Below are 25,655 nucleotides of genomic sequence, written 5' to 3'. Positions count from 1 at the left end.
ATACAATTAATCACTTACCTTTGAAGATCTTCATATGGTTGCAGTCACAAGAGTCCCAGCTACACAATAAATGTTTGTTTTGTTCGATAAAGTCCCTCTTTATATCCCAAAAACTCAGTTTTGTTGGCACGTTTTGTTCAGTAATCCAGTGGCTCAAAGGTGGTCAAAACATGCAGACGAATACATCCTAATAGAACCGGTAACGTTTGTCGAAACATGTCAAACGATGTTTTTAATTAATCCTCAGGTTGTCAATTGTCTAAATAATCGATAATATTTCAACTCGGACAATAGCGTATTCAATAGAAAGGAAAAACAACGAAGGGCGCGCAATCGGTCACGCACGCAAACCAGCACTGCATGATTCTACAGTCCACTTACAGAAAGGTCTCCTTCTTAATTTTTCAGAAAACAAGCCTGAAACAATTTCTAAAAACTGTTGACATCTAGTGGAAGTCATAGGAACTGCAATCTTGGTCCTAACCCATTAGATACTCTATAGGCATTCAATTGAAAATACCCTCATCATAAAAATCCCACTTCCTGGATGGATTTTCCTCAGGTTTTTGCCTGCCATATCAGGTATGTTATATTCACAGACATTATTTTAACAATTTTGGAAACTTTAGAGTGTTTTCTATCCAAATCTACTAATTATATGCATATCCTAGCTTCTGGGCCTGAGTAACAGGCACTTCTCATCCAGATGTCGAAATACTGCCCACAAGCCATAAGAAGTTAGCAAACGGAACGAAATGGGGAGGGACCGACTGGAATTTGTCCAACAGAAACTCTTGTTTTAGATGCAAAACGAATGATTACAACCCAGATCAGCTAGATGCAGGCAAGAGTGTGCAAGGCGGTATTGAAGGGCACCTTCTGTCACCTTGATAACTCCAATTTGTCTCTCGACTTGTGCACCTATGTTATAAACTTTAATTCGTATGAGTTGTATCAACCTCATGATGGGTATAAGGCAAATTTCCAGTATTGTGGATTAGCCTAAACCTATCGATGTTACATTGAGCTAAGTGAATGGAATATAAATGACCATCATCCAATATTCTGTAATAGAAATAAGTCCATGCTCATAAAATCTTCCCTAATCTTAAACAGCACCGACCGCCACTGGCATAGAGATACTTGATATTCCTCACAGTAAGTGGCATAGAGAGACAGAACCAACCGTACGACCACTGTTCCTTATGAAATCTTCTCCTGCGATCACATAACACACTACTCATGTGTGTGTGTGTGTGTGTGTGTGTGTGTGTGTGTGTGTGTGTTTGTTTTGTTGTCAAGGTTACCAAAATCTTGAAGTGTTGTTTGGAAACAAACAAACGTCTACATCTATGTTGCATCTGCATGGAGTGCTCTTAGCAAGTGTGTGTGTGTGAGTGCGTGCGGCGTGCATATGTATGTGTGCGTGCATGAGGCGCACGTACGTATGCAAGCGTATGTGCCTTGCGTAATCCTCACATGTACGTGTGGCTCTCGGATCCTCCTCCCACTGCCCTTCTGACCCTGGTAATGACATGCTTTTAACATATTTAACCTGCGTACAGTCACAGCTGTGCTAAGTGTTGAGTTTAATCAAACTGATCTTATTGATCTCTGCATGTTGGAGTAGGACATTGTCCGGAAACTCAAGAGCTTTGGCTGTTTCTGGAGCTGAGAAGAGGAGAGGGCAAAATGGAGCCTCATATTGAGTAGCTTAGTCACTGAAAAATGTCAGGACATGCGTATCAGAAACGTGAGTGTGGGCGTTTGGTGTGTGTGTGTGTTTGCCTGTCTGCCTGTGTGTGTCCTGTAAATGTGTGTGAGAGTTTACACCTCACCCTTATGCCTGAATTATACACTTGGCTGAAGGTTGTACCTCAAGGTGTAAGGTGAGGCTCAAATAGCAGTTTGTCAGAAATGGAATTGAAGAAACCTCGAAATAGAAATAGGCCCATCACAGGAAAACGAATGGCTTTCCCATGCCCATGCAGGCATGCCCTATTAACTGGGACTGGGAACACGACGAAAGACCCTTTTTTCTAGTCGGGCAGGCAAAGTGCAGCCCTGTGATAAATGACTGCTGGACAGTGGACTGAGAGAAAGGACAAGGATGGAAACCAGACGGAAATACTGTTGTAAATCACTATCATGAGTAACTGCATACTAGCTAATTACAAAATGCAGATTCTAATTGTTATTTAGACATTGTAATGAAGATACACACAATTGTATTCACGTATGCAGACGATTTCTCGTAATTTATATTGTTTTAAGCAACACAAACACATATGGGACCATTCACCCCAGGACAGAAATACACTTTTGTGAGAATGTGTTTTAGCTAATGGTTTTTACTAAATGTTAGTATAATGTGCTGAACCTATCCGTAGGCAACACTTGAAATGCCATCTAATGTAGATTCAAAGTGCCAGAATGTAAAACCCAAAGCCATTAAACTAACACTGGAGAACTTGTATCATTCTTAATGTGCTCAATGCACATAATGCGCTCTTTATGGACGTCATCCTTCACTCGACACGTCCCATTGAGAGGTGGCCCGCTGACTGGTTGACCGCAGGCAGAGGTTACTGTACCGGCCTTGGGTTCAGGGCTACTGAGAAGGACCATTAGGCTGACCGATGTGCATCTTAACCTTAACGGGTCACTGACCACAGCATCAAAAAGTGTTGGACAACCAGAACTGGTTGTTTGAAAATACGATTTTGGCCGTTTGAAGCTAAACATTTGTGTTAGTACGGTTGTTATGTCAGCACAGTCTGAATGTAATGGAATCCTTCTAAGAGAGGAGACATACCAAACGTACTGGACGATAATCAACCACGGATGTGTTTTGGGCAAGTCTGTTGATTTGAATTTTTTCCCTAAAAGACACGCTGGAACACTCTGACCATACTACAGCCGACAGCTTATTTCATGTAGGGAAAGCGCTGACCTTTGGCAGAGGTTACTGTATCGGCCTGGGTTCAGGGTTGATGAGAGAGACCATTAGGCTGACCGATGGGTATCTTATCCTTAACAGGGATGCTGACCAAAACCCCCTTTTCTTCCCAATTTCGTGATATCCAGTCTTGTCCCATCGCTGCAACTCCCGTACTGACTCGGGAGAGGCGAAGATCGAGAGCCGTGTGTGCCGCACTGCTTCTTGACACAATGCCCACTTAACCCGGAAGCCAGCCGTACCAATGTGTCGGAGGAAACACTGTTACACCTGGCGACCGTGTCGGTGTGCCCGGCCCGCCACAGGTGTCGCAAGTGCGCGATGGGACAAGAACATCCCTGCCAGCCAAACCCTCCCCTAACCCGGACGATCCTGGGACAATTGGGCGCCGCCCCATGGATCTCCCGGTCGCAGCTGGCTGGACTCGAACCAGGATGGACTCGAACCAGGATCTCCAGTGGCACAGCTAGCTCTGCGATGCAGTGCCTTAGACCACTGCACTACTCGGGATGCCCGCTAAATAAAAAAAATATGAAAATATGTAAATCATTGTTTGAATATGTTGATAATCCGTTGTATAAAAGTGATAATGGCCTCGAAGCCGGTGTTTGGAGGATATATTGGCATGGTTAGCCAGCCCTCAATTTTGTCCCGTGCCTAACAACACCGTGCCAATATGTCTTCCAAACACCGGTTTCTCGTGCATTATCGCTTAAATATCCCAGCCTCTCTTCCTCTGCATTTCACATCCTCCTTACATCTCATTGTAACAGCTAGTGTGCACCCAGTTGCCGGTCCTCTCCTCCAAACGCAATATCATTGTATCCCCCTGCTCTGCTCTGCTCTCTCTCACTCTCTGGTCTTTCTTTTTCACAACAAGCCCTTTTGATGTCAAATTGACACTTTAGTGAACAGGTTTTCATGGATTTGGTATTGCCAGGCAACTGCAAAAAGGCTGCTGCTTGCACTGTCTATCTCTCTCTCTCTCTCTCTGCCTCTCTTTCTCTCTCAGTGTCTTCAGAATGAGGAGCGGATGGTATTGCTGGATTTCTGGATTGTGTTGTGGAGTTTGTGTGTGTGTGTGTGTGTGATTTGGAGGAACAAGGGGGATGGTTGGGTAGTATAGTATTAAGCGTGTATCCTAATGGTTATGCATGGTGATACAAACACAACATGCAACAATTTCAAAGATTTGACAGAGTTACAGTTCATACAAGGAAATGTGTCAATTTAAATAAATTCAATAGACCCTAATTTATGGATTTCAAATGATTGGGAATACAGATGCATCTGTTGTTCACAGATACCTTAAAAAAAGTAGGGAGTGGATCAGAAAACCAGTCAGTATCTGGTGTGACCACCATTTACTTCATACAGTGCGACATCTCCTTCGCATAGAGTTGATCAGGCTGTTGATTGTGGCCTGTGGAATGATGCCCCACTCCTCTTCAATGACTGTGCGAAGTTGCTGGATATTGGCGAGAACTGGAACACGTTGTTGTACACGTCGATCCAGAGCATCCCAAACATGCTCAATGGGTGACATGTCTGGTGAGTATGCAGGCCATTGAAGGACTGGGACATTTTCAGATTCCAGGAATTGTGTACAGATCCTTGCGACATGGGGCCGTGCATTATCATGCTGAAACATGAGGTGATGGCGGCGGATGAATGGCACAACAATGGGACTCAGGATCTCGTCACGGTATCTTGGTGCATTCAAATTGACATCGATATAATGCACTTGTGTTCATTGTCAGTAGCTTATGCCTGCCCATACCATAACCCCACATCCACCATGGGGCACTGTGTTCACAACGTTGACATCAGCAAACCGCTCGCCCACACGACGCATTGTGTTGTGTGACAAAACTGCACATTTTAGAGTGGCTTTTTATTGTCCCCAGCACAAGGTGCACCTGTGTACTGATCATGCCGTTTAATCAGCTTCTTGATATCCCACACCTGTCAGGTAGATGGATTATCTTGGCTAAGGAGAAATGTTCACTAACAGGGATTTTTTTATTTTATTGTGCATATGGAACATTTCTGGGATTTTTTATTTCAGCTCATGAAACATGGGACCAACACCAGCTTATGAAACATGTTACATTTATATATTTTTTCAGTGTAGGTAGCTATTTGGCAAGCATATTTGGCAAGCCTCCAGACAAAATTAAAGCCCAGAAAATCGCATTAGGGAGTCCCAGGGGGTGGGATGCACGGTAGCCAACAGATGATGAGCACTACTCATCTACTCTTATAGCCACACAAACACACACGCACTCACACACACTGACGGCTCCGAGGCCCAATTTATTAACAATTACTGCTCGTTAGACGAGCTTCCTGATAGCGGCAGGGCTACCGTGGCTGATACCCGCGCTAAGGTCTTTTGTCTTGTAATTATCGCAGTTTGAGAGAAACCAGCGATTTATCCATCTTCTTCTTTAAGTCTCTCCGGCCTCCCTTACTGACAATATGTTTTGGGGGTATTTCTCCGCCGGTAGCTATACCATACTATTTATTTGCTCAAGCATCCAATTGTGATATGTATCTAAAACAATAACATCATTTGATATTATTGTCATGTATTTACCCGCTTGTATACCATATAATTGATTTGTTCAATCCGGCTGTTTCTCCATTCCTTTTTATTGCAAAACAATCAGTGCCATCTATAACTGTTTCTGAGACCTGTGATCTATCATTTAACATATATATACATACTGTAACATGCAATTTATTTTATCACACAACCTTTTAATATATGCTGTTTATTTTTCGTAAAACAATGAGTGCCATCCACAACTGTTTCAGCGGCCTATAATCTGTCATTCATTGTGACTATAATCTGTCATTTAGTGTGACTATAATCTGTCATTTAGTGTGACTGTGTTGTCAGATGGTCGTGGCTTGTGCGATTTAGGTAAATATGCTGTGTGTTTTATGATGGCTGAGAAATATCCATTACACTGTTGACTGTCTTATCTCCACATTAGGCTCTGCTAACATAGAAATACACACTATTTTCACCCACACGGTGTGTGTACAGTACATATTGATCACATAGTGTCCAGAGCTCCATGAAGTCATTAAAGTTGTTAGCATTTAATTTGGAGTTTTGACCTTTCCTTTTATTACTGGGTTGTTCAAATAGGAAGCTTGTGGTCGAGTATTACACGGGCTACTCTGTGATCAGTTCAGTCTCTCTCTCTCCTCGTCGTCATCCTCCACTCTCTGTGTTCTAAGCGGCTCTCCCCCTCTCAATCGCTCTCTCTCCCCTTCTCTCTCTCCATGTCTCTCTTTCACCCTCACTCTCTCTCTTCCTTTCTCTCTATATATCCTTCTCTCTCTCCTCCTTTCTGCCTCCCTCTCTCCTCCGCTCTCTCTCTGTTGATGAGGCTACTCTCTATGATCAGTTCGTGAGAGCTCTCCTCTCACTCTCTCTCTCTGTATAATTCAGCGGGAATGCAGTGTTGCTCAGCCTCCTCCGAGGTGCTGCTCACACAAAGGAACCTCATTGTGTAAGTGTTCTTCGATCTTAATGAGCCAACACGCTGGGCACCACGACCCTCCTACCTCACCAGATCCCTCCCCCTGACCACACCCCCTCATGAATATGAACCCAGCCTACCTCCTTATTCATGAGCAGCTATCTGTGTAGACATGTGCACCAAGGCTAAGTGAACTGATAAGGAAAAGGGGGAGTGTCTTTCTCGGTGAGCGGGAGTCACAACTCCAGCGTGTAGTGTGTGAGTGTGTGAGAGACAGAGAGAGAGACAGAGAGAGAGAGAGAGAGAGAGAGAGAGAGAAAGGCACCGGTTGATGCTGAAACCGCTACCATTACTATCACAGCTGCTCCCTCTGCTGTATCCGTTACAGTGCTTTACATTAGAGCTTGCTTCTGTTCGACCACGCTGGAGCTTTGCATATCCTTGGCTCGGTGTGTATGAGGGTGTGCGTTTGCAAAGTGTGTCAATGTGTGGTGTGTGCGAGATGCCCACTACGGAGTGACTGATGAGAACGGGTGCACCGGTCTGGAGGGTGACCCCCTGTCCGTACGGTTCCACTGCTGCTGCTGTCGCTCGGGGACGATTGGACGCCCGGCGTTGCCACGACGATTAGAATGGGCTGCAATCTGTGCACTTTACAGAAACGAGAGGAACACTATAAGCTGCTGTATGAGATCGCACAGGTGAGTGGAGGATACCGACACCGCTGAGTCTCACTGTCACGGTCGCTGCCATTCAGTCAGTGTGTTTGTGTGTACGGTGTGTGTTCTGTGATGGTGTGTGATGTGCGCTGTCTATGATGAGCAGGCCCTAGGCGTAAGCGACGTAAGCGACCGCTTAGGGCCCCTTGCTTTAAAATTGCTACATTTTCTCTATGTCCCATCGCAAGATGTGTCTATTTCAGGAAATGAACTCTAAAACTTCCCCCATCAAGATGGAGGCACATAAAATGTTTTGGGCCCCCAAAAGGCTAGGGCCAGCCCTGATGGTGTTGCTGTGTGCAAAGCATCTCTGTGTATTGAAAAGAGGCATGGAGAGCTTCCTTCGAGCTTACCTGTTAGGAGAACAGGAGATATTTTAGCTGAGACAAATAATAATATGAATAACTTTATTTGTATAGCGATTTTCAATACACGTAACAAAGTGCTTCACATCATGAAAGAGAGTGAGAGATAAATACAGAGAGAGAAGAGAGACAGACTTGTGTGTTTCCAGCTATGGAGAGCTTTGACGATGAGTTCAGCACCTCGTCATAAGAGCGCTTTAGATATGTCAGAGTGGAGTGGAATCCATTCATTCAGTCAGAGAGCAGGTAGAACAGTCAGTCGTACTAAAAGCACACTTGAAGTGTTCAGACTGTTGCGATTAAACAGTTTGGTTATATTTATTGTCCAGTCTGTTTTGGGTTGTTAACAATTTGGTGTTGTGTCACACATTGAGGGGTGAAAAGCTGTTTGTTTGGGTACATGCTATTTGGGGTTTGAACAATTTGTGACTGGCTTGTACAAAGTGAGTCGTCTGTCTTTGTGTGATCGGTAGCAGATTGTTTAGGATTTAAGGGACTGTTTGAGTCTTTTGTGTTCATGCTAGGTTGTTTGGGGTTGGGAATGTTTAGAATTGTCCTTGTGTGGGAGTGCTTTGAGCATGTTTGAGTTTATAGTCAATTGGAAAACTGAATCTCATTTGGAAGACACCTATGTGTTTTCGTTCTCTTCAAGTTGTCTCAATCTCACTGAAGTTCAGCGCCTTAGGCAATTTACACTAGTACTTTACTCTTTCAGCTTTGGTCTTCAAGAAACAATGACTTGTTTACACTTTTTAACTCAGGCATGAAGCAGAAACAAGGAAGTATGTCTCACACCAAAGAGTTGATGGTCTAACTACCCATTGGATTACTACTAAGCTTTAGTAAGCATGACTCACATACTGTAACATTTTGATTACCGGTATGTGGATCTCGATATTTAAGCAGCTTTTAATTATGTGGCTCAGTGGTAAACGTGTGGTGTTAGTCTCCCTAATCTCCCTCAAACTCCCCCCATTCTCCCCTTATTTCCCGCCCAAGTCTCCCCCCTCCAGCCCTCATCTCACGACAGGCTAATAACGGAGGAGCTCAGCCTCAACCATTGAACTCACCCCCCCCCCCCAACATGCAGTGTCTTCACACAGCCCTCATTAGCTGATTTATAAAACCTTTCTGTGCATCAATTAGATGTGAAATGTCTCTCTTTACCCTTGTGGAGATAGGAGCGGAGAGCGAGGCGAGAGAGTAGGAGGATAAGGAGGTTGGTTAGGGGGAAAGCTGTGTTAACCGCTGCATGTCGTTTCTCAGCTCGTCCTGTGCAACTGGAGTCTGTGTCATATACTCAAGTGAGGGGCGTTGTCATAGTAATTAGCGTTGTAAGAATGAATGAAGGTGATGCTTGCGTCAGATAGTTTTAAGCGTCAGACAGTTTCTGTACTAGCACAAGTAATGCAGGAGCTATTTGGTAAATAATCGTTGTCTTTAAAGCAAAACCTAGTTGAAACTTTCAGAGGAAGGGGAAGACGGAGGAGGGAGTAGAGAAGAAAGGAGAGAACGAGATGGAGAGAGAGAGAGAGGCAGAGAGAGAAAATGAAAGAAAGAAAAACAGAGGAAGATTGTTGAAAAAAATGGGATAGAGAATCATGTAAACAGCTGAAGAGACAGGAAGGTATTGAGCAAGAAGAGTGTCAGAAGGAACAGCGTGAGAAGGAATGGAGGACTAGGTTAGCTGTTGCAGTGTGTGAGCTCTGTACGCAAGCCTCCCCTGTCATAACAAACGTATCCTCCTGACCACAAAGACACACTGACACACTTCCAACCCGCTGTGTTTGTCTGTGAGAGCTCCGCTGCACGGAGGACACACTCCCCCTCTCTCTGTCTCACGCTCTCTCTTGCTCTCTCTCTGGTTGGAGTGGCAACGCTTCATCTTCACATTCACACTACCTTTCTTGCTCTCTCGCTTTCACTCCCCCCCACACACACCCTCTCTCTCACACTCTCACTCTCTCTCTCTTTCTCTCTCTCTACATGCCACACAGAGAGCTGGAATCCTTTGTTATTATGCAGAGCATCTTCCCGGCGTGAGAGAGACCAGTCTTGCAGCAGGCTGATTTCAGGAGCAGGAGTCAGTCACAGTGGTTGGTCACCCTCACACCTCCCCTCTCCTCTCTTCACATTCAGAAACAATTGTGACACTATCCCTGCTGCACTGACCCCATGAGCTGTGGGAGCTGTATTCACTCTTACCTCTCTTTCACGCTCTCTGTTTGCTGCCCCTCTCCCCCTCTCTCTCTCTCTCCAGTTGCTATCTCTCTCCCTCTCCATTCTCTGCCCTCACTCTCTCTCCTCTCAGGGCTGCAGGTGTTTGACATGAGAATGCTCCCCTCTCTCATTTGACCTGAAAAGATACTGTATCTCATTGTGTTTAGGTAAAAAATAATGTCTCATTTGGAACAAAAATGTTTTTTTATTGGTTTTGCTCAATCTAATTGGGTGGGCCTGGCTCCCCGGGATGAAACGTTTTATTTATTATCGGCTCTGAACCTGACCGAAAGGCCACATCATTTATTTTATATTTCTTGTTCGTTCTTTCTCTCGCTTTCTCTTTTATTCTCTCTCTCTTCATCCTTTCTTTCTCTCCTCCACTGTAGTTAACCTCCCAGTGATTGTCCTGTTGGTGAAGACAGTGTTTCAGTGACAAGGATGAAACACATGTGAACCCTATTGGCATGCTTAACAGCTCTTACTTTCCTTCAAATGACACAGTAGGCTACCCAAACCTCCAAAAATACATTCTTCTAGACAATAGCATAGTTTCTTCGCTCTGTGAGCTCGTATAGATTTTTGAAAATCTCATTGTGTCATGTCTGCCCGCTGCTCAGACCCACTGATGTGTGGCTTTTTAGGGCTAATTAGCAGCACCACAGATGTTGATGAGTGGAGCAGCACATGGAGCAGAGTGGAGCTCAGAGACTAATGGCTATGATGGGGTTCCAGCAGTCTGCTATAGTAGTTTACAGTAAGCTTCCATTAGCTTAGATGAAAGTGTTTTCCATTGTGCTTTCTTGTTATGGTATATCCATGATTGGAGTGTACAAACTGAATTACCTTAGGATCAAAGTAAAGCATTAGTGTAGTAGTTTGGTCTCGGGGGATTGTGATTCCAATAGCTTGAGTGAATTGAGTGTAAAGTAATGTTAATATGTCACCACTAGGCTACACTAACAGACAGCTGTCACCGTTACTGACGGAATGACCAAAGTTATGAACGCCAGAGCTGAAATGTGTCTCTACCATTATAACACCTTCTCCGAGTTGATTGTTTGTCATTTTCCAATGGCCATTTCTTCCTACTTTCCAACGAATCCATTTAGAAGAAAGCAGAGCATGATGATGAGTTCTGAAAGATGTGAGTAGATAGGAGCAGAGTCGAGGTCTGCTGCGTTTGGGAATGAAATGGAAAACAGCTTTAAGTCAATGAGGCACAACCCCTCCTGATAACTGACCCTGATACAGTATATATGAAAAAAAAGGAAAGATGTTCACTCTACCCCAAATGCTTAAGGAAATAAATTGATTGTACGAGATTGTTCTTTGCATCCAGAAATTGGATCATGAAAAATACATTATGGATATGGTGTGTCGAGATGTTTGATGAGGAGCTGCTTAAGCAATGGATTGTAATGCTGCAGTTGTCTTCTTTAGATTTCTGAATGTCGAAATGAAGAACTTTTCAACCAATGTGTTGTAATGTTTAAGCTGTCTTGGCATTTAGGCGTCTGTGGTGCTTAGCGAGCGATTGAGTGGTGTCTCTGGGTGACAGAGCTGAAATGAGGCAGATCCGGAAACCATCTGAGCCTGGGTGAAAAGGTTGATTCCAAATAGTTCTATGATGTATGGAGTACAGGTTCTCTTCTGGGAAGAGGCAGGAGCGCTACTCGAGGACCACATGTGCTGCAGCCTGTGGACCAGGGTGACATTTCCCCATGACCCTGATCTGGGGTCAGTTTTGCATTTTCCCCACAAATGGTTAAGATCCTGTACCTAGGGGAAACTTCACCTCATAGCGTCCAGTGTTGCAGGATGCTCCATCGCTGCTCTGCTGCTGCTGTACAGCACCACCTCATATCATTTGCTTCATGAATGGTTGGTGGCTCACACAATGCAGGTCAAGAAGTCAAACATAAAAATGGAGTCTGGTATTTATTAGGATCCCCAATAGCCGCTGCAAAAGCATCAGCTACTCTTCTTGGGGTCCACATAAACATGACACAATACATAATTAGTCAAGGACGGATCTACATACATTTAAAAACGGCACACATAGCCTACATATCAGTACATACACAAAATATCTAATACATAGTGTTGTGTTCAGTAATACTGTGTCGTAGCTCAGTGGAGTATTGAATACTGTTGCTTTAAGGACGTATCAAGCACGTTGTGATCAAACGGAGGTGCGAGGGTTGGATGAGTGAGTTGTGTAAGAGTTGCTAACATGTTGAGCTGAAGTAAAAGATGTTCAGTGTAACTGCACAACAAGCCTCCGTGCATTTGTAACACATAATACAGTGCAAATCACAATACAAGATATATAAAATGGCTGTGTCTCTTCACAGTCCCCTTTGTGCAGTAAGGTGTTCTTTGATCTGTTTTTATTACTAGCTTGGGGTGGCAGAGAGTTATGTAGTCATGGCTCTATTTAATTCTGTGCACTTCCCAGCCTCTGTTTTGGACCCGGGGACTGTGAAGAGACCTCTGGTTGCTTGTGTTGTGTTGTTCGGATGAGTGTCATAGCTGTGTGCCAACTGCTTGAACAGACAGTTCGGTAGCTTCAACACGTCAATATTTTTTTAAATGTAACTTTTATTTAACTAGGCAAGTCAGTTAGGAACACAATGACAGCCTAGCCCGGCCAAACCCTCCCTTAACCCGGACGACGCTGGGCCAATTGTGCGCCGCCCTATGGGACTCCCGAACACAGCTGGTTGTGATACAGCCTGGGATCGAACCAGGGTCTGTAGTGATGCCTCTAGCACTGAGATGCAGTGCCTTAGACCGCTGCGCCACTCGGAAGCCCGAATATCTCACACAAAAACCAATAGTGATGCAGTGTTATCAATGTGTCTTGTGAGGGACTATTAGATGAAGAGAACCCCCTTTAAAAAGGGGTCAGACAGTGTGGGGAAATACTGTAGTTGGTGTGTTTGTGATGGTTTTCACTGGCACTATAAGGACTCTCCGTCACCCCACCTCCCTCCCTCCCTCCCTCTATCTCAAAACTGTTAGCTACAAATGTTCTCATCCATCTTCTTGTCCCATTACATTTTTTTTTGAATGATGTCCCTCAACCATTAAAATTGATAGGAGAGAACAAAGGGGGGGAGCAGGAGAAATGTGCAGCTTGATTGATCTTGTGTCCACCAGCCAGAGATTACACTGAAATATAATCTGGCCCTCCTTTTCTTTGTTCACCCATTTACCTGAGAATAACCCAGGCCCATATTTCTATCCCGTATATCCCGTCACCAGCCTAATGCTCTAAATGCAGTTCATCCTCCTGGTTTTAATCAGAATCCTGGTCTATCATTATCCACCTCCACCATGTTTGATTGGCGACACAAATGGATGTCTCTTCACATCGGAAGGAGTCTCTCTAATTCCCCCACTCTCTCTGGTTCGAGAACTGGCAGGAAATGAGATGTAATACATATGCTGTGTTGCGGAGTTGATCTTTATCCACTTTGCAGTACCAGTATCGCAATACTCGTTAGTATCGTGGCAAGGAAATCCTGTTCTTTAGGAAAACAGCCCTAATGTTGGAAACAAACATCATTATGTTGTCATCCAGAGTCACATGTATTTATTTTCCAAGCTGTCGCACAAATATTTTACATACAGCAGGTTTGTAAAGGACCGACAAGTTTGGTCTGCTTTGCGTTTTCATTTTTGGCAATGGAAAAATATTGAGATACGTCCCGGGCTAGAGTTGAACATTTTCCCGGTATTTTACGAATGTTTCATCCCTAGAATAAGTCACTTTTCTGCCCGGTAACCCGGCATTTCCCGCCAAAACCAGAAGTGTCATTCAAAAGCGTTATAAAGCATTATAAATGTCTGGATTTGATTAGAGCTTTGATCAGCATGACAATTCAAACCCGATGCTACCTGAGCCTGATGAGACATATTAAATAAATGTTATGAGCCCTTCATTAACGACATTTAATGAACCCATCCCCCCAAAGAAACCAAATGATTTTGCCGTTATCCAATACATATCGGCTACTGCACATAACGCATGACAGAAAAACATAGAAGTTGTATTGTAGCTAGCTATATGCTCTCTCAGGTAAACAAATGAAACAAGCTCCAGTAGGCTATTTGTTTTTTAACAAAGTTACAAGTATAGGCTAGCGAATTTGATTTTAATTTTGAAATATAATAGGGTCAATTTGTATAATTAGTAGGCTGACGCATATATACCTTTCATAATATTTCTCTCTTGTTGCTTCATTCCTTCCTCGCTTTCAACAGTTAAATGAAAAACGTTTCGTTGTCCTTATCCTTGTAATGATATACTTGAATGATATAGGACTAGAATTAGATGCAGAAGGCTTTCACTTCTCTTCACGAAGATTGAATGGTTATGGGTCTGAAAAAATAACTGCTATAGCCTACCACCATCACGTGTCCGCTCTTCTTTCACACTACCTGTGAGTTCTGTTGGCTGCTGTATTGAACATTCAGCAAAAAAGAGCTTGCATCCCTCTTCGAATAGTCTATTGGTATAAGAAATGCTAAAACAATTATGTCCAGCAAGCTATTCTAGTCTAGCTTTTCCTGCATGGGACTCCAAGAGAAAGGCCAGCGGGGGGGCACAGGTGTTTGCATATTGCACAAGAGACAGAGGATATCAATGGAGTTGATGGAGAAGGAGAGAAAGACTGCGAGAGAGTGCGCTCGCGTGCACTGATTTAAAGCAATGATATTCGAATGATAGGCTACTTTAAAACTCTGCAGCTGCAATTAAAACTATTATAATCTTTACAATTAAAAAACAAGGTGACCCCCGAAAGCCAGATGGAGATGGGTAAATTAGATGCACATTCGGTCCTCATATTACTGTAGCATAGACTATGCTGCAGGAAATGTAGGCCTACCTGTCACCAGAAAACAAGTGACCATGATGAGATGATATGTCTACATGCATAGTGAACTGCGGTCCATACTGAGATGGTCTGCCTGTCCATACTGAGATGGTCTGCCTGTCCCCACCCTGAGCGTTGATTCATCATGCAGAGGCCGTAGAGAAGCCATATTTAGACATTGCATATCATTTAACAGTTCCATATCACGCAAATGCTGTTCATATAAATAATGTATTATGATTTATCGGTTTCTCTCAGATATTTATGCCGGAAAAGGGAATGGTTTTGGGCGGTAAATCCCGGTAAATCTCAGTAATCGGGTTCCCACCATTCAACCGTAGTTGCACAGTTGTTTACAAACTAGGAATATTTACCTCTCCCTGTTCCCCGTCTCAGCCTGAAGCGTGTGGTATTATTCACACAGTAGTTCTCTGGTCTCTGCTAGAGGAGAGACTACTGCAGTGGATTACATAACCAAGAGCTCACACTGAATACAGAACCACAGAGCTCATACAGCATTCCCTTTAAAGTATTTGACATATATTTCACACAGCATTTGTAAATATACAGTGAATGTTCACCGAATGCAGTGGCAGAGCCATTCGTAGGATGATAATACAAATGATACTGTAGTACAATAGCTATACTAGATACAGTAGTTGTCTATAGCAGAAACAATATGTGTTTGTTGTCTACAATAAGCATGGGACGTTGAATCAATGCCAAGTTATTTGATATCAGTGATCTCGCCATGAAGGCCTCCAGTCCCCCTCTATATCGATCACAGTTTCAGGACATTCAGAGACAACGATCAGCAATACAATGCTGTTTTTATTCAACACTTTTAGAAATCATGAATCACGCTTCTCTACTTTGACTCGCACTCTCTCCCTCCCTCTGCATGACCATCTGTCCAGTGAAATATATACACTACCACTCAAAACTTAGAAATGTCCTTGTTTTTTGAAAGAAAAAGTTTGTTGACAATTTCTTGCATGGAATAGCCTTCATTTCTCAGAACAAGAATAGACTGACGAGTTTCAGAAGAATTCTGAGCCTGTAGAACCCACAAAATGCTGATACTTCAGATACTCAACTAGTCTAAAGGCCAGTTTTATTGCTTCTTTAATCAGAACAACAGGTTTCAGCTGTGCTAACATAATTAAAATGATAAACTTGGATTAGCTAACACAACGTGCCATTGGAACACAGGAGTGATGGTTACTGATAATGGGCCTTTGTACGCCTATGTAGATATTCCATAAACAAAATCAGCCGTTTCCAGCTACAATAGTCTTTTACAACATTAACAATGTCTACACTTTATTTCTGATCAATTTTATGTTATTTTAAATGGACCCAAAAAATTCTGTTCTTTCAAAAACAAAGACATTTCTAAGTGACCCTAAACTTTTGAATGGTAGTATTATATATATATATATTTCAATTTATGCTCCGATGTGCCAAGTAATAGGCTACAACAACTGACCTATTACCAGTGTTATCATATAGCCTGAGACTCGAGTTTTGAAATGTAAGGGTCTCTACATTATTTATAGTAAGGGGTAGGTCTACATGGAGAAAATTGGACCTCTCTTATTGTATATGAAAAAAGGCAAATGTATGAAACAATATTGATTTCCAGTCAATGTAAATAGACTATCATTTTGGGGAATTTTATTGAATTGGAAATATAACTTTGCCCTGTGCTTCTCCGCCCATGCGCTATAGTTAGGCCATATAGGTTATTTGTCATTTAACTGATATCACACAATACATTATAGGTGCACTTGATCTCCCGCTCCAAGCAAAGAATTGCACTAGGCTTGCATTTTGACTCATGAAGTGATCTCGACTAAGACAAGTCTGGTGACCACTGTTCTAGCTTATATAGGCTATGGGCTATTACGTGTATTAGCATATTGTTAGGCTATCATTTAAGTTCCTTTGTTGTTGGTGTTTAATATGTAGCATGTAACCTAATGCAAACCTGACATGCTTTGATTGGCTTCCGTGACAGTGATTAACACTAGAAAAGCCTGGCCTTGTTGAACCCCCTTGAGGCTAATGACGTGTCGTTTGAAAGTCAAAGTCTAATTAATACACGTCATATAGTTGAAGTCGGAGGTTTACACCTTAGCCAAATACATTTCAACTCAGTTTTTCACAATTCCTGACATTTAATCCTAGTAATAATTCCCTGTCTTAGGTCAGTTAGGATCACCACTTTATTTTAAGAATGTGAAATGTCAGAATAATAGTAGAGAGAATGATTTATTTCAGCTTTTATTTCTTTCATCACATTCCCAGTGGGTCAGAAGTTTACATACAGTCAATTAGTATTTGGTAGCATTGCCTTTAAATTGTTTACCTCCGGTCAAACGTTTTAAGTAGCCTTCCACAAGCTTCCCACAATAACTTGGGTGAATTTTGGCCCTTTCTTCTTGACAGAGCTGGTGTAACTGAGTCAGGTTTGTAGGCCTCGGTGCTTGCACACACTTTTTCAGTTCTGCCCACAAATGTTCTATAGGATTGAGGTCAGGGCTTAGTGATGGCCACTCCAATACTTTAACTTTGTTGTCCTTAAGCCATTTTGTCACAACTTTGGAAGTATGCTTGTGGTCATTGTCCATTTGGAAGACCCATTTGCGACCAAGCTTTAACTTCCTGACTGATATCTTGAGATGTTGCTTCAATATATCCACATAATTTTCCTCACAACATGATGCTGCCACCACTGTGCTTCACAGTTGGGAGGGTGTTCTTCGGCTTTTTATTTTTATTTATTTATTTCACCTTTATTTAACCAGGTAGGCAAGTTGAGAACAAGTTCTCATTTACAAATGCGACCTGGCCAAGATAAAGCAAAGCAGTTCGACAACATACAAAAACACAGAGTTACACATGGAGTAAAACAACATACAATCAATGATGCAGTAGAAAAAAATAAGACTATATACAAGCCTCCCCCTTTTTCCTCCAAACATAACGATGGTCATCATTGCCAAACAGTTCTATTTTTGTTTCATCAGACCAGAGGACATTTCTCCAAAATGTACAATCTTTGTCCCCATGTGCAGTTGCAAACCGTAGTCTGGCTTTTTTATGGCGGTTTTGGAGCAATGGCTTCTTCCTTGCTGAGCGGCCTTTCAGGTTATCTCAATATAGGACTCGTTTTACTGTGGATATAGATATTATTGTACCCGTTTCCTCCAGCATCTTCACAGGGTCCTTTGCTGTTGTTCTGGGATTGATTTGCACTTTTCGCACCAAAGTACGTTCATCTCTAGGAGACAGAGCGCGTCTCCTTCCTGAGCGGTATGATGGCTGCGTGGTCCCATGGTGTTTATACTTGCATACTATTGTTTGTACAGATGAACGTGGTACCTTCATGCATTTGGAAATTGCTCCCAAGGATGAACCAGACTTGTGGAGGTCTAGAATTTTTGGGGGCTGATTTGGCTGATTTCTTTTGATTTTCCCATGATGTCAAGCAAAGAGGCACTGAGTTTGAAGGTAGGCCTTGAAATACATCCACAGGTACACCTCCATCCAATTGACTCAAATTATGTCAATTAGCCTATCAGTAGCTTCTAAAACCATGGCATAATTTTTGGGAATTTTCCAAGCTGTTTAAAGGCACAGTCAACTTAGTGTATGTAAACTTCTGACCCACTGGAATTGTGATACAGTGAATTATAAGTGAAATAATTTGTCTGTAAACAATTGTTGGAAAAATTACTTGTGTCATGCACAAAGTAGATGTCCTAAACGACTTACCAAAACTATAGTTTGTTAACAAGACATTTGTGGAGTGGTTGAAACTAAGTGTATATGCCCTTGGAAGAAGAAGAATTTTTTTGAATTTCTTCGGTAACATTCAAAAAGATGTATTTCAAAGAACACAATTGCATTTTTTTTATTAGGCCCTTTATCTACTTCCCCAGAGTCAGATGAACTTGTGGACCCCATTTGTATGTCTCTATCTGTGTTAGAATACTCATACTAACCACACTATGTGTGATGTAAATTGAGTATATAGTATTATTATTGGTCATAGTATGGATATAGTTAGTATGCCAAAAGTTCCCGGATGTCGTACTACATTCACCCTCATTTACTGAATGAACTGTTTCGCTGCCAGAAAAGGCTCCGCTGATAACCAGGTGTAGCAGTGGTAAGGATTCACTCCATGGTGATGTAAAGAAAGCTCTGCTGTTGGTACGGCTTTATGTAGGCCCTAACAGTTTGTGGGCACCGTTTGTCACCGTTACAGTGCAATTAATGTATCGTTTAGTGTTGTTTAGTGTTGTGTAGTGGCTTTCCTGGCATGCATCCCACCTTCCCCCCCCATCAAGAAGTACATGCTAAAATCGCCACTGAGCATGGTAGCTGTTAATAGCTCATATGTTTGTTGTCTAGGATGAGCCTCTCCCCAGTGATAATGTAACTATAGATAACATGACTGTCTTATTTTGTCCTGCAACATGGCAAGGATTTCCTCTCTCCCCACTGACGTTGGTCCTGGCAAATTTACGGGGAGATATCAAGTCAATGGGGTTTATCAGTCACTCTACTAAATCTCATTCAGGAGGCGCGGGCAGGAGAGGAGGATTTAAGAGGGAGTTGATGAATTGACCTTTTCCTTTTCTGTCGCTTTCTTATCCCAATAAGAGCGGCGTTGACCTTTTCAGCCGTATATCAAATCCCCGAACCGCCCCTTCCACCATCTTCTCAGCCCCGCTGACCGAACGCGAGGGCTCTTCAAAATGAGTTGTATCCCCTCCACTCACTCGCCCTTCTCTCTCTCTCTCTCTCATCTATCTCTATGTGCAGGTAGCTTCAGTGTGTGGGCGTGTGTTGTGACATGTTTATCCGACCTGAGCTTTGATGAGGTCCAGGCCTGCTTGGGTGTTAAATGAACTGTTACAGAGCCTCCCGTCAATGGCAAATAGACTACTGGAACAGTAGCACACCTGGTAATTTGAATGCATACAAAACACAAGACAAAACAAACAAATCTTGATTTGAAACACCTGGCACGGATGTTTGAGGAGTGATTTCAGCACTACACACTATCTGATTAATCATTCAGGTGCCTCTCAAAGTTTCTATAGAACATTTTGTTGAAGTAAATAGCAAGGAGCACGTCGCAAACACTTTAGAGCAATGTTCATTTGTCTGGAAGTATCTTGACTTTACAAGGATGTACACAGCCGAGTATGTCCAGGGATGTAGCGAGGCAGTTTGGGTTGTCATGGGAACCTGCAATGAGTGGGTCTCATGTGGCTGTAGGTTCAATACTATTCAAAACATTTTAAGCACTTTGAGATTGCTTGTTTAAGCATTTGCTTGTGCCAACCTTGAGCGCCATATGGGAGTTGTTTGCACTTTGGGGGCTATCACATTGCTTCCTTTTTTCAAGCCAAGCTCAATAATATAGCACAGATACAAATATTTGAAGACTTAAAATCTGGTGGCTATTGGCTGGTGTGGCTATTGTTCAGTGTTCCATTTCATCAGGCTCTGGTTCGTCTGTCTAATGGCCATAATGAAGGATTGTTGTTAGTGTGAGACGAGGGTCCGCTCATTTATTCTCATTCCTGGGAGAGTGTGCTGAGATGCTGTAGCAATCAGCCTCTACTCACTGCCTGTTAATTCCCAGGCACAATTACAACCTGACTGGGTAATAGATGCTGCCTAGTGTGTGTGTGTGTGTGTGTGTGTGTGTGTGTGTGTGTATCGTTAGAATCCCCCCTAGAATGTTAGAATCCCACATTAATCTTTAATCAGCAATTAACCAATCAAGGCCACATTGCCGTGGAGAGATGTATACTGCAGTAAAGTGTCCCACTCTGATGTACACAGCGAGGCTATATACTGTATCTTGATAAGGCAAGCAGAGTGTCAGGCATCAGACCCAGATTTGTCATTGAGAGAGAAGGAGGTCAATGCTGGCTGTGGATAGATAAGACAGGGGCCTCTGGCCACGCAAGGTGACAGCTGCTCTTGTCTCCTCTCAGGCCCAGGGAGGGTGTGGGGGGAACTGAGCGAGGGCCGAAGGGCCTGGACACGAGGTGTCCATTGGAGGTGATCTAGACAGGGTGGGGTCAGTGAAAATAATCCCTTAAGAGCCCTTTTTCTTTCTCGTCATCTCTCTCTTCTTCACTAGCAGACGTTTAATGGTGACCCCAGACACTGGAGTCATTAACTGGTAGTTTGGGTACCTCTTAAGGAGTTACAATCGTGTCCTTTTGCTCTCAAGAAGCAGCTCCTCTCTCTCTCTCTCTCTTTCTTTCCAAGTCCCCACGCGAGGAAGACGGTTGTTCTGAGTCAGACGACAGGCCAGGTAGTGACAGAACACTGGATCTGATATACGTGGAGCCTGGAGCTCTATGGTTCTTGCCAGGCTGACGGGTGACAGCGGGTGATGGCAGGGGGAGGGAGTGCTGGAGGGGTGGAAAGCGATTAGGTTCATTTATACCATGGCAGCGCTTAGCATGGACGGTAGCACGTTCCACGCTGATCCAATGTAACACTAGAATGAGACCAAATGGCTTCCACGATTAGAAAGCAGAGGGAGGCAGGGGGAGACAGGGTTGGGGGGGTGAGAGGAGGGCATCTGCTCCACATTCACCCAGTGCCTTATAATTAGGTGATCCCAATTGGGAGCAAAGTATCTGTTCCACTGTGATTTTCAGGATAACAATTCTGTGTGTTTGGAAACACGGAAGCAGGTGGAGGGTATGGGCACGCCCGCCCAGCGATGCTAGACAATTAGTGAACTCAATAAAACATAAGCCATATTGAGACAGAAAAGAAAGCTGTGTTTAAAAACATAAAAAGACATCAGCCTCAGTGGAAAGTCACCATGACAATTGCGAATTGTCCCAAAACAGCGGTCAGCCAACCTGTTAAAAGACTTGCTGCATCTTTTACAGTATATTGGGTTCTCTCTGTTTGTCTCAGTCATATTCCCCTGTCCTCATATAGCATCAACATGTCACCACAGAACAGAGCAGAGGTTCCCAAAACCAGGGTTGGTCGGCCCTCTGGGGGTCCGCAAGACACCCCGTAGTGGTCTGCTGGGAGGCTTTCAACTTAAATCATGGTCTCATAATCCATCATGTCCACATTCATTTTGAAGTCCTACTGGTCCAACAATAGGTAAGAGTGCAATACAGTGAACGCGAGCATTTGCCCTCCTTTGCGAATGCAGATGGGCTGGGTACTGTACTGTGTTACTGTGTTCACCCACTAACGGAGCACGGTAATGCCCTCCCAGTTAGTTAATGGATTTAGAGACCAGTCTAGCTTAAAGGGACTGAAACACCATGTTGATTTTAATCGAATGTGAAATGAGCCCACCTGTTCACCCAGCAGGTCACACAGCAGTGGTTAATATACACATGTGGTATACTGCTTTAGGGGTTCAGCAGGCAGACGCTACCCAGGGTTACTCATATTGAAGAAAATAAGTTGCGTAAGCATCTAGTTCCAAGAATCTCACCTCGAGGTTTACGCGTACTGGGGACAACGTGTTACTTTGTGTTCCATCTATAAGTATTTTTCTTTAACTTTACAATTAGCTGCAGTACCTCAGTTTCTTGGCCCTCTGCTAGCTAGACATACAAACAAGCTCTTGTAGCTAAACATAATGCCACGTACTCCCAGTCAATGGGTCTGGTGTGAGAGAGGATAGCTCAGATGCTGTGGCTGTGGGGTATAGACAGTAAGCAGTATCTATCTCTCTGCCATAAGCTGACCTATATAACATTCACCTGGAGCCATCACTGAGGTGACGCCTCAAATATTGAGTGTCAGACACAAACAAGGGGAACACATAACTCCCTTAGTTATGGGACAGGAGCTCACTTCTAAACAAAGAACAGAAAACATTGATTTCTCCAAGCAGACTGAATATATTTCAGTGTTCAGGGCCTAAAATACAAATGTCTCCCTGGAGCTGGGGGGTTTCTGGTAGACAGCTGGAAAGGCATGATGTGATGGACTGGTAGGGTCTTCCTCTCTCTTTTTATATTGTTTCCTCTCTCTCGTTCTCCCTCTCTCTCACTCCCTCTGGCTTTCCTTTTCTCTCTCTCTCTCTCTCGCTCTTTTTTTTTGTCTCTCGAAAACACACGTGCTGGTTCTTGAGGGAGCTATTTGTTTGCTCCTCTTACAGCTTTTACACAGATCTGCCAGTGCTCTGAAGTATCTCAGCCCTCAGGTGAATGGACAAGTCCAAATCTAAGCCCCCATGCCTTGCTAAAAACAGATTCTCCTATTGAATAAACACAGACTCAAACATCCACACAGACTCTAAAAACAGACTTTCTCATATTGATTCTCTCTCTCTGCGTCTCCCTCGGGCTGTACTAGATTTGTACTAGTCCCACAGCAGCCGTCGAGGAAAGCCCTTCTTCAAAATCCACACACCTCTCCCAGCACACAGCAACTGACATATAGACAGACATATATAACAATGGGGATACTCTCTAACTTGTAGCCTGGGACTAGAGGCGTCACTACAGACCCCGGTTTGATTCCAGGCTGTATCACATCTGGCCGTGATTGGGAGTCCCATAGGGCAGCACATAATTGGCCCAGCGTTGTCCGGGTTTGGCCAGGATATGCCGTTATTGTAAATACGAATGTGTTCTTAACTGACGTGCCTAGTTAAATAAAGGTTGGTTATAATAGCCTCTCTCAATCCACCTCAGTGTTGGAGAACACAAATTCAGTTGTTCTGTCATGAAACACAAACCTGCACTTGAATCTGCTCTCAATGGACATAGCTCTGCTGGACGAAGCTCCTTACGAGCCCATAGGTCGGTCCGGAGTGTGTGAGTGGCGCCTTAAACCCCCCCCTCCCTAAATGTGCCTGTGCTACCACTACCACCATGGCAGACGATCCCCCTGGTGTTTGACAGGCAGCCCCGGGCGGTGGAGGGGAACTGACATGAGTGATGACACTCAGAGTGTTCGTGATGAGCTGGGAGACACAGCAGTGACACTAATGGACTCCCACTCAGTGTTCTCCTGGCACTGCACATGCTCTCTTTCCAACACACACACACACACACACATCTGCTGGTCAGAGCATTGGAACTGACCACAGAGAGCGATTCAAATTAGAGAACAACACGAACTACTGTATGGCACATGTAAACCTAGGATTGTAGCATCTCTATCAGTATAACCAGCGAGTATAAGAGATACTTTGGATGAATACTGTATGTGGAAGCGGTATGTGGAAGAGGCATTCAACTAGGTGAAATATGAAGCATGTCAGCTAGTGTTTCTCCCTGTGTTGAGTCTACGAGGGCTATGAAGGCTGAGAAGGCTGAAAGGCATGGTTGTGTGTGAGAGGAGCTCTGGTGTGTAGGAGGAGGTGCTGGCTGGTATACTGCAGCACTATGCTGCCTGCCTGCGGGGGAGAGAACAGAACATAGCCACGAGTTAGTTACCCCCCTGAAGTAGTAACTTTTACACACACACTCCAGTTACCGCCTGAGGTGCATCACTTCTCGACTGTGAGCTCCTTCTGACAGTGATTCTACTGCTAGAGGAATGTGCGCAGTGGGCTTGTGGAATGGCTTATCTCTAGATTAGAGGACTTCAAAACGGGATACATCTTAAATATTGATATTAATAAGATGATAGTTATGTCTAAGATTGAACGATTTAACAGAAACCTGTTTAACATTTTTGACTAATATACTTTCGGTACATCCAACATAATGAATAATTTACACTACTGATGACCATTTGGCTTATATTACTCTTTTTACGCATTGTCATCTGACTGAAAGTGACATTTCTTTAAAGATTTGCAGTTCAATTAGCTCGTAGGAGGCGTCTCTCGCTCCAGGTACTAACGCTATTGGATTTTCAAATAGATTTTACAGTTAGAATAAATTAATCCTTACGCTCTATGTGTGTCGACTTGCGACTCCACTGCATTGACTTCATCTGACAAAGACGTGGAGTTTTCTAAAAACTTTTGTGGCGATCTCGTTGGCAAATTGACTTGTTAAAAACGCCCGTGGAACTGTGTCAGTGTGGCTAGAGCCCAAATAATAAACACGTGCCATATCGAGCGAGCTAGCCTCACTGAAATCCAAACAATAAACACCGCACAGCCTCAAGCGCTAGCCAACCACAAACTTCCCACTCACATCGGCTATTATTAGCTGCAATACAATATCTAGTTACCAGTGTCCTGCTAGTCTCTCCGGTCTAGACTCTATTGTGGCAAGGACGGGGACTTTAGCGGTGACTGCTAGAATGCTAATGTGAGGCTGTATTCATGAAGCTTCTTATCGCTGCCTGCCTCCCTCGGGCCTGGCCATGCGAGCCGCCGTGTGTGTGTGTCAGCCACCCCATCAACCGCCTGCTCCTTATCAGAGGAGCTCCAGGGGGTGCCCAGTGACCTGTAGAGTGACACCGAGCACGCTGACTCACCCCTGGGCCTTTGAGTCTGCCTTCCCAGATGATCCCCCTGATCCCATGGGTTTCCTCCCTCAGCAACTCTCACTCTCTCACGCTCACTCTCTCACACATATATATACACACCCACCCTCCTCCCCACCCCACACATCACTAACAGAGCCAGTGCAAAGGTGAGTGTATGCACTGAGGATGGGGATAGAGAAGGATGGAGCCTCCACAGGAAGGCCACTACTGCATCCCAAATGGCACCCTATTCCCTGTATAGTGCACTGCCTTTACCCAGGGCTCAAAAGTAGTGCACCATGTAGGGAATAGGATGCCATTTGGGACACAACCCTTATGACTTTGGTACCACTATCGACTAGAGATCAGATTGGCAGCAGGAGGCTCTGTTCTGTTGACTCTGGCCTATTTCTCAAAATGTCACAAGCGATTGTTGAAACTGATATGTTAAAAGGTAGGTGTGAGGGAAAACAGGACGCTGGCTAGTCTTGTTGTATGTAGTGATAGGGGGAAAAATGGATACAGTTGCATATTATTTTGGGACAATATTATAT

At 43.7% G+C, this 25,655-nt stretch overlaps 1 protein-coding gene across 2 annotated transcripts in view; it reads left to right on the top strand.

Annotated features, from left to right (window-relative positions):
• LOC115152363 (PDZ domain-containing RING finger protein 4) overlaps nucleotides 1–25,655 on the top strand; it is a 215,831-nt gene that overhangs the window by 96,703 nt on the left and 93,473 nt on the right. Inside the window, exon 1 of one of the 2 annotated variants that reach the window (XM_029697156.1) lies at nucleotides 6,854–7,157. The exons of the other annotated variant lie outside the window; for it this stretch is intronic. Coding sequence (XP_029553016.1) covers nucleotides 7,089–7,157 — 69 coding nt within the window. The 5' untranslated portion in view covers nucleotides 6,854–7,088. Of the gene's footprint in view, nucleotides 1–6,853; nucleotides 7,158–25,655 lie in introns of those variants that run through there. 2 annotated transcript variants of the gene reach the window in all.

Source organism: Salmo trutta, chromosome 17 (genome assembly GCF_901001165.1).
Source record: "Salmo trutta chromosome 17, fSalTru1.1, whole genome shotgun sequence".
In the NCBI taxonomy this organism is placed as follows: Eukaryota; Metazoa; Chordata; class Actinopteri; order Salmoniformes; family Salmonidae; genus Salmo; species Salmo trutta.
Note: the sequence above shows the minus strand (reverse complement) of the source record. Positions and strands in the feature narration are given on the sequence as shown.